Source organism: Salvelinus namaycush, chromosome 6 (genome assembly GCF_016432855.1).
Source record: "Salvelinus namaycush isolate Seneca chromosome 6, SaNama_1.0, whole genome shotgun sequence".
NCBI classification, from domain to species: domain Eukaryota; kingdom Metazoa; phylum Chordata; class Actinopteri; order Salmoniformes; family Salmonidae; genus Salvelinus; species Salvelinus namaycush.
Window position 1 is genome coordinate 35230204 of NC_052312.1, and position 11056 is coordinate 35241259.

Below are 11056 nucleotides of genomic sequence, written 5' to 3' on the forward strand. Positions count from 1 at the left end.
TCCCTTCCATTCAGACCCACACACACACTGTATACACACCCAATCTCACGTCCCTTCCATTCAGACCCACACACACACTGTATACACACCCAATCTCACGTCCCTTCCATTCAGACCCACACACACACTGTATACACACCCAATCTCACGTCCCTTCCATTCAGACCCACACACACACTGTATACACACCCAATCTCACGTCCCTTCCATTCAGACCCACACACACACTGTATACACACCCAATCTCACGTCCCTTCCATTCAGACCCACACACACACTGTATACACACCCAATCTCACGTCCCTTCCATTCAGACCCACACACACACTGTATACACACCCAATCTCACGTCCCTTCCATTCAGACCCACACACACACTGTATACACACCCAATCCCACGTCCCTTCCATTCAGACCCACACACACACTGTATACACACCCAATCCCACGTCCCTTCCATTCAGACACACACACACACACTGTATACACACCCAATCTCACGTCCCTTCCATTCAGACACACACACACACACACTGTATACACACCCAATCTCACGTCCCTTCCATTCAGACACACACACACACACACTGTATACACACCCAATCTCACGTCCCTTCCATTGACACACACACACACACACTGTATACACACCCAATCTCACGTCCCTTCCATTCAGACACACACACACACACACACACTGTATACACACCCAATCTCACGTCCCTTCCATTCAGACACACACACACACACACTGTATACACACCCAATCTCACGTCCCTTCCATTCAGACACACACACACACACACTGTATACACACCCAATCTCACGTCCCTTCCATTCAGACCCACACACACACTGTATACACACCCAATCTCACGTCCCTTCCATTCAGACACACACACACACTGTATACACACCCAATCTCACGTCCCTTCCATTCAGACACACACACACACTGTATACACACCCAATCTCACGTCCCTTCCATTCAGACACACACACACACACACACTGTATACACACCCAATCTCACGTCCCTTCCATTCAGACACACACACACACACACACTGTATACACACCCAATCTCACGTCCCTTCCATTCAGACACACACACACACACACTGTATACACACCCAATCTCACGTCCCTTCCATTCAGACACACACACACACACACACTGTATACACACCCAATCTCACGTCCCTTCCATTCAGACACACACACACACTGTATACACACCCAATCTCACGTCCCTTCCATTCAGACACACACACACACACACACTGTATACACACCCAATCTCACGTCCCTTCCATTCAGACACACACACACACACACTGTATACACACCCAATCTCACGTCCCTTCCATTCAGACCCACACACACACACACTGTATACACACCCAATCTCACGTCCCTTCCATTCAGACCCACACACACACACACTGTATACACACCCAATCTCACGTCCCTTCCATTCAGACCCACACACACACACACTGTATACACACCCAATCTCACGTCCCTTCCATTCAGACCCACACACACACACACTGTATACACACCCAATCTCACGTCCCTTCCATTCAGACCCACACACACACTGTATACACACCCAATCCCACGTCCCTTCCATTCAGACCCACACACACCCAATCCCACGTCCCTTCCATTCAGACACACACACACACACTGTATACACACCCAATCTCACGTCCCTTCCATTCAGACACACACACACACACACTGTATACACACCCAATCTCACGTCCCTTCCATTCAGACACACACACACACACACTGTATACACACCCAATCTCACGTCCCTTCCATTGACACACACACACACACACTGTATACACACCCAATCTCACGTCCCTTCCATTCAGACACACACACACACACACTGTATACACACCCAATCTCACGTCCCTTCCATTCAGACACACACACACACACACTGTATACACACCCAATCTCACGTCCCTTCCATTCAGACACACACACACACACACTGTATACACACCCAATCTCACGTCCCTTCCATTCAGACACACACACACACACTGTATACACACCCAATCTCACGTCCCTTCCATTCAGACACACACACACACACACTGTATACACACCCAATCTCACGTCCCTTCCATTCAGACACACACACACACACACTGTATACACACCCAATCTCACGTCCCTTCCATTGACACACACACACACACACTGTATACACACCCAATCTCACGTCCCTTCCATTCAGACACACACACACACACACTGTATACACACCCAATCTCACGTCCCTTCCATTCAGACACACACACACACACACTGTATACACACCCAATCTCACGTCCCTTCCATTCAGACACACACACACACACACTGTATACACACCCAATCTCACGTCCCTTCCATTCAGACCCACACACACACTGTATACACACCCAATCTCACGTCCCTTCCATTCAGACACACACACACACTGTATACACACCCAATCTCACGTCCCTTCCATTCAGACACACACACACACTGTATACACACCCAATCTCACGTCCCTTCCATTCAGACACACACACACACACACACTGTATACACACCCAATCTCACGTCCCTTCCATTCAGACACACACACACACACACACTGTATACACACCCAATCTCACGTCCCTTCCATTCAGACACACACACACACACACTGTATACACACCCAATCTCACGTCCCTTCCATTCAGACACACACACACACACTGTATACACACCCAATCTCACGTCCCTTCCATTCAGACACACACACACACTGTATACACACCCAATCTCACGTCCCTTCCATTCAGACACACACACACACACACACTGTATACACACCCAATCTCACGTCCCTTCCATTCAGACACACACACACACACACTGTATACACACCCAATCTCACGTCCCTTCCATTCAGACCCACACACACACACACTGTATACACACCCAATCTCACGTCCCTTCCATTCAGACCCACACACACACACACTGTATACACACCCAATCTCACGTCCCTTCCATTCAGACCCACACACACACACACTGTATACACACCCAATCTCACGTCCCTTCCATTCAGACCCACACACACACACACTGTATACACACCCAATCTCACGTCCCTTCCATTCAGACCCACACACACACACACTGTATACACACCCAATCTCACGTCCCTTCCATTCAGACCCACACACACACTGTATACACACCCAATCTCACGTCCCTTCCATTCAGACCCACACACACACTGTATACACACCCAATCCCACGTCCCTTCCATTCAGACCCACACACACACTGTATACACACCCAATCCCACGTCCCTTCCATTCAGACACACACACACACACTGTATACACACCCAATCTCACGTCCCTTCCATTCAGACACACACACACACACACTGTATACACACGCAATCTCACGTCCCTTCCATTCAGACACACACACACACACACTGTATACACACGCAATCTCACGTCCCTTCCATTCAGACACACACACACACACACACTGTATACACACCCAATCTCACGTCCCTTCCATTCAGACACACACACACACACACACTGTATACACACCCAATCTCACGTCCCTTCCATTCAGACACACACACACACACACTGTATACACACCCAATCTCACGTCCCTTCCATTCAGACACACACACACACACACTGTATACACACCCAATCTCACGTCCCTTCCATTCAGACACACACACACACACACTGTATACACACCCAATCTCACGTCCCTTCCATTCAGACACACACACACACACACTGTATACACACCCAATCTCACGTCCCTTCCATTCAGACACACACACACACACACTGTATACACACCCAATCCCACGTCCCTTCCATTCAGACACACACACACACTGTATACACACCCAATCTCACGTCCCTTCCATTCAGACACACACACACACTGTATACACACCCAATCTCACGTCCCTTCCATTCAGACACACACACACACTGTATACACACCCAATCTCACGTCCCTTCCATTCAGACACACACACACACTGTATACACACCCAATCTCACGTCCCTTCCATTCAGACACACACACACACACACTGTATACACACCCAATCTCACGTCCCTTCCATTCAGACACACACACACACACACACACTGTATACACACCCAATCTCACGTCCCTTCCATTCAGACACACACACACACACACTGTATACACACCCAATCTCACGTCCCTTCCATTCAGACACACACACACACACACACACACACACACTGTATACACACCCAATCTCACGTCCCTTCCATTCAGACACACACACACACTGTATACACACCCAATCTCACGTCCCTTCCATTCAGACCCACACACACACACACTGTATACACACCCAATCTCACGTCCCTTCCATTCAGACCCACACACACACACACACTGTATACACACCCAATCTCACGTCCCTTCCATTCAGACCCACACACACACACACACTGTATACACACCCAATCTCACGTCCCTTCCATTCAGACCCACACACACACACACACTGTATACACACCCAATCTCACGTCCCTTCCATTCAGACCCACACACACACACACTGTATACACACCCAATCTCACGTCCCTTCCATTCAGACCCACACACACACACACTGTATACACACCCAATCTCACGTCCCTTCCATTCAGACCCACACACACACTGTATACACACCCAATCTCACGTCCCTTCCATTCAGACCCACACACACACTGTATACACACCCAATCTCACGTCCCTTCCATTCAGACCCACACACACACTGTATGCACACCCAATCTCACGTCCCTTCCATTCAGACCCACACACACACTGTATGCACACCCAATCTCACGTCCCTTCCATTCAGACCCACACACACACTGTATGCACACCCAATCTCACGTCCCTTCCATTCAGACCCACACACACACTGTATGCACACCCAATCTCACGTCCCTTCCATTCAGACCCACACACACACTGTATGCACACCCAATCTCACGTCCCTTCCATTCAGACCCACACACACACTGTATGCACACCCAATCTCACGTCCCTTCCATTCAGACACACACGCACACTGTATGCACACCCAATCTCACGTCCCTTCCATTCAGACACACACACACACACACACACTGTATGCACACCCAATCTCACGTCCCTTCCATTCAGACACACACACACACACACTGTATACACACCCAATCTCACGTCCCTTCCATTCAGACCCACACACACACACTGTATACACACCCAATCTCACGTCCCTTCCATTCAGACCCACACACACACACTGTATACACACCCAATCTCACGTCCCTTCCATTCAGACCCACACACACACACTGTATACACACCCAATCTCACGTCCCTTCCATTCAGACCCACACACACACACTGTATACACACCCAATCTCACGTCCCTTCCATTCAGACACACACACACACACACTGTATACACACCCAATCTCACGTCCCTTCCATTCAGACACACACACACACACACTGTATACACACCCAATCTCACGTCCCTTCCATTCAGACACACACACACACACACTGTATACACACCCAATCTCACGTCCCTTCCATTCAGACACACACACACACACACTGTATACACACCCAATCTCACGTCCCTTCCATTCAGACACACACACACACACACACACTGTATACACACCCAATCTCACGTCCCTTCCATTCAGACACACACACACACACACTGTATACACACCCAATCTCACGTCCCTTCCATTCAGACCCACACACACACTGTATGCACACCCAATCTCACGTCCCTTCCATTCAGACACACACACACACACACTGTATACACACCCAATCTCACGTCCCTTCCATTCAGACACACACACACACACACACTGTATACACACCCAATCTCACGTCCCTTCCATTCAGACACACACACACACACACACTGTATACACACCCAATCTCACGTCCCTTCCATTCAGACACACACACACACACACTGTATACACACCCAATCTCACGTCCCTTCCATTCAGACACACACACACACACACTGTATACACACCCAATCTCACGTCCCTTCCATTCAGACACACACACACACACACTGTATACACACCCAATCTCACGTCCCTTCCATTCAGACCCACACACACACTGTATGCACACCCAATCTCACGTCCCTTCCATTCAGACCCACACACACACTGTATGCACACCCAATCTCACGTCCCTTCCATTCAGACACACACACACACACACTGTATACACACCCAATCTCACGTCCCTTCCATTCAGACACACACACACACACACACTGTATACACACCCAATCTCACGTCCCTTCCATTCAGACACACACACACACACACACACTGTATACACACCCAATCTCACGTCCCTTCCATTCAGACACACACACACACACACACACTGTATACACACCCAATCTCACGTCCCTTCCATTCAGACACACACACACACACACACACTGTATACACACCCAATCTCACGTCCCTTCCATTCAGACACACACACACACACACACTGTATACACACCCAATCTCACGTCCCTTCCATTCAGACACACACACACACACACACTGTATACACACCCAATCTCACGTCCCTTCCATTCAGACACACACACACACACACACACACACTGTATACACACCCAATCTCACGTCCCTTCCATTCAGACCCACACACACACACACACTGTATACACACCCAATCTCACGTCCCTTCCATTCAGACCCACACACACACACTGTATACACACCCAATCTCACGTCCCTTCCATTCAGACCCACACACACACACTGTATGCACACCCAATCTCACGTCCCTTCCATTCAGACCCACACACACACACTGTATACACACCCAATCTCACGTCCCTTCCATTCAGACCCACACACACACACTGTATACACACCCAATCTCACGTCCCTTCCATTCAGACCCACACACACACACTGTATACACACCCAATCTCACGTCCCTTCCATTCAGACCCACACACACACACTGTATACACACCCAATCTCACGTCCCTTCCATTCAGACCCACACACAGCGAGAACCAGCAGAGTCATTTCCTACATTTGATCAAATGCTCTGTGATCTCCGCCCCTCTAGGGTTTTTTATCCCTGGCTTCCCCAAGCTGATGCGCTTCCAGGAGCACCATGACCGCATCCTCAAGAAGATGATGCCCAAACTGAAGTCACACCTGGTGAGGCCCGCAGAGCGCGCGCACACACACACACACACACACACACACACACACACACACACACACACACACACACACACACAGCCTGGGGGAGGGGGTAGTGGTATATAAATGACAGCCCTAAGCCTGCTGGTATGGGGGACTGAGTTGAGTGCCACAGCAGCAGCCTTTGATGTGTTGAGATTAAAGGGTGGTGGAATGAGAGAGAGAGATGCCATGTCTACACACACAACCAGACACACACAGAAATGGCTTTTATTCTGCTTTTAATATGGGGCCTTGGGCACATTGGCGGATTCACCACTGCTGTTAAACCAAGGCCACTGTTTAAATACTCACACACACACACACACACACACACACACACACACACACACACACACACACACACACGGAGTGGTAATGGCTCGTTGACCTCTGTTTCAGGACACACAGGAGGTGTTCACCAGCCTGTACACTATGAAGTGGTTCTTCCAGTGTTTCCTGGACAGGGTGAGTGACTGAATCACATCCCCTTCCCTCTGTATCAGAATGTTAGACAGGGTGAGTGACTGAATCACATCCCCTTCCCTCTGTATCAGAATGTTAGACAGGGTGAGTGTCTGAATCACATCCCCTTCCCTCTGTATCAGAATGTTAGACAGGGTGAGTGACTGAATCACATCCCCTTCCCTCTGTATCAGAATGTTAGACAGGGTGAGTGTCTGAATCACATCCCCTTCCCTCTGTATCAGAATGTTAGACAGGGTGAGTGACTGAATCACATCCCCTTCCCTCTGTATCAGAATGTTAGACATGGTGAGTGACTGAATCACATCCCCTTCCCTCTGTATCAGAATGTTAGACATGGTGAGTGACTGAATCACATCCCCTTCCTTCTGTATCAGAATGTTAGACATGGTGAGTGACTGAATCACATCCCCTTCCCTCTGTATCAGAATGTTAGACAGGGTGAGTGTCTGAATCACATCCCCTTCCCTCTGTATCAGAATGTTAGACAGGGTGAGTGACTGAATCACATCCCCTTCCCTCTGTATCAGAATGTTAGACAGGGTGAGTGACTGAATCACATTCCCTTCCCTCTGTATCAGAATGTTAGACATGGCGAGTGACTGAATCACATCCCCTTCCCTCTGTATCAGAATGTTAGACATGGCGAGTGACTGAATCACATCCCCTTCCCTCTGTATCAGAATGTTAGACATGGCGAGTGACTGAATCACATCCCCTTCCCTCTGTATCAGAATGTTAGACAGGGCGAGTGACTGAATCACATTCCCTTCCCTCTGTATCAGAATGTTAGACAGGGTGAGTGACTGAATCACATCCCCTTCCCTCTGTATCAGAATGTTAGACAGGGTGAGTGTCTGAATCACATCCCCTTCCCTCTGTATCAGAATGTTAGACAGGGTGAGTGACTGAATCACATCCCCTTCCCTCTGTATCAGAATGTTAGACATGGTGAGTGACTGAATCACATCCCCTTCCCTCTGTATCCTTTAGGCCTGCAGCTTTTCTAAATATGTCTTTGTAAAGCATCAGTCATTATCACACCATGCCTACTGCGGGTGTTGGGCTAAAGAAAGTGTTCAATTATATTCTGAAAATATCTTCTCCTTTCATGCTGTCTCATTCTCTCTCCCTATCATTTTCTCTCCTTCATTATCTTTCTTCCTCTCTCTGTCTCTCTCCCTATCTCTCCCTCAGACCCCCTTCACCCTGACCCTGCGGATCTGGGACATCTATATCCTGGAGGGAGAGAGAGTTCTGACCGCCATGTCCTACACGGTCCTCAAATTGCACAAGAGTAAGACCAGAAAAGTAGGATTGTGCTATTGTGACCACGTGGTTGTCTTGTGACCACGTGGTTGTCTGTGCACCACCAGACTATTTTAGCCCGCTGAACTAAAGCCCCAGCTTCAGGTCTCAGGCAAAGTTGCTCTTCAAGTTCACTGAACCACCTCCGCTAACTTCTAAGATCTGTGACTGTCGTCAAACTGCACAGGAGAAAGTGTTCTCACACTGCGTGTGTGTGTGTGTTTGTTTGCAGAGCACCTGTTGAAGCTGTCTATGGAGGATCTGGTTGAGTTTCTGCAGGTGACTCTGGCCAAGGACTTCTTCTTTGAGGATGACTTTGTGATTGAGCAGCTGCAGAACAACATGGTGGAGCTAAGGAGGTCCAAACTGGAGCTGGCTGCACCAGGTAGCCTTCTGCCCCCAACACCTCTCATACACACTGATTACAGTAGGCTATACATTTGTCACACACACGCAGATTAGACAACTGCCACACACAAGCTCAAAATATCAACACACACACACACGGATGTATCACCCTGCATATGTTACTTCACTTACATTCACCCTCAACCACACAGTTACAGTTCAAGTGCACACTCACACAGCTCTCCTGCTGGCTGCTGTGTAGTAGTATTACCAGTGGTAGTAGTAATTAGTGATAGCAGTCTGTCTCATCTTGCTTTCTGTCTCTTGCTTAATCTGCCTCTTCTCCCTCTTCTCCCAATGGTTTGGCCCAGCCTACAAAAGTGTGGGTGGGAGTGGGGGCCACATCCCCTCCTACGACAGTAACCGGTGGGCTATCCTGACTGGTGTTCCCCTGTTTCATCATCTGTCCATCCCTCCCTCCCTCCGTCAATCCCTCCGTTTTCCGTCTGTCTGTCTGTCGCCTTTCTGTCCAGCAGCCCTGGGCTTCTCTTACAGAACATTCTCCCAATGTTACCGCAACCTTGTGCAGTAGCTACTGCAACTCAGGCCAGGCTACTATTGGTAAAGCTGCCTTGGAGTCTTGTAGTGGAGGGATTGTCCTTCTCTATTACTACCACACTCGTTGTCTCTGACTGCTTTTAGCGAAGTACTGCAGATAGTCATTATCAGTGCAGTAGTAACCATTTAAGCTCCCACTTTAGATAATACAATACTTGGAGTCAATACTTTCAGTTAGTAAGATACATCTTGCCTAAAGCTTTGACTGGTCACCACTCAACATTGTAGGCTACATAATGGCTTAACCTCCGAATGTCCTAATGTACTGTGGCATCCTACCACCCTGGGTGTGTGTACACACACACAGTGAGAGAGCTATTTTCTCTTCCTGGTGACAGGATAATAAGTATCATCCAACAGTGGATGCTTTTTGTTGGACTGCAGCACTCGGGGCTCATCTTCAACCCATCGGCTACTAGTGAACCAACCACGTGTCATGTTGAGAAATGGAGATTCAGAAGCCAAAACTCTTCCAACTTTGACAGTTAAGTTGTTGGATGAGGTTTTTAATGAGAGGCTAAACAAAGGTTTGAATAGGTTGTTGTCTGTGTTTTACGTTTGAATGTGGGGTGGAGACTGCATCCTACCCTTAACTTGGAAACCCCAAAGCACCTGTGTCAGTGAACACATTTCCTGGGTGAATCCTCAATACTGTCAAGTGGCTTCCTCTCCTGAGTCCAAACTGAGAAGACTGGATGGGTGAGAGCAATAAAGCACTGATCTCGGCTGTATCCCAATACATTTGAATGGCTTCCGTTTCTTGTCTCCTTTCCTTTATCCCTAACCAAAGCGCCATTATTTCCCTTGTCCGGGCTTTTCAGATCAGTGGTTCTAAGTGATAGTAGAGAAGGACAGGAAGCTGTGTAGGAGTGATGGATGCTGTGACTTACAGGCAGAGTTTCTCCATATTGTTTTCACCCATTCAGTCTAAGGACAGGGAAATGGGACACTTTCTTACACAATGGAGAGCCACT

The 11056-nt window shown here is 48.5% G+C and overlaps 1 protein-coding gene across 3 annotated transcripts in view; it reads left to right on the forward strand.

The window, feature by feature from the left end:
• LOC120049907 (USP6 N-terminal-like protein) overlaps nucleotides 1-11056 on the forward strand; it is a 67136-nt gene that overhangs the window by 52267 nt on the left and 3813 nt on the right. For all 3 annotated transcript variants that reach the window (XM_038996403.1, XM_038996402.1, XM_038996404.1), the window contains 4 exons: nucleotides 7204-7298; nucleotides 7725-7790; nucleotides 9006-9105; nucleotides 9349-9501. In XM_038996403.1, coding sequence (XP_038852331.1) covers nucleotides 7204-7298; nucleotides 7725-7790; nucleotides 9006-9105; nucleotides 9349-9501 — 414 coding nt within the window. The remainder of the gene's footprint in view (nucleotides 1-7203; nucleotides 7299-7724; nucleotides 7791-9005; nucleotides 9106-9348; nucleotides 9502-11056) is intronic.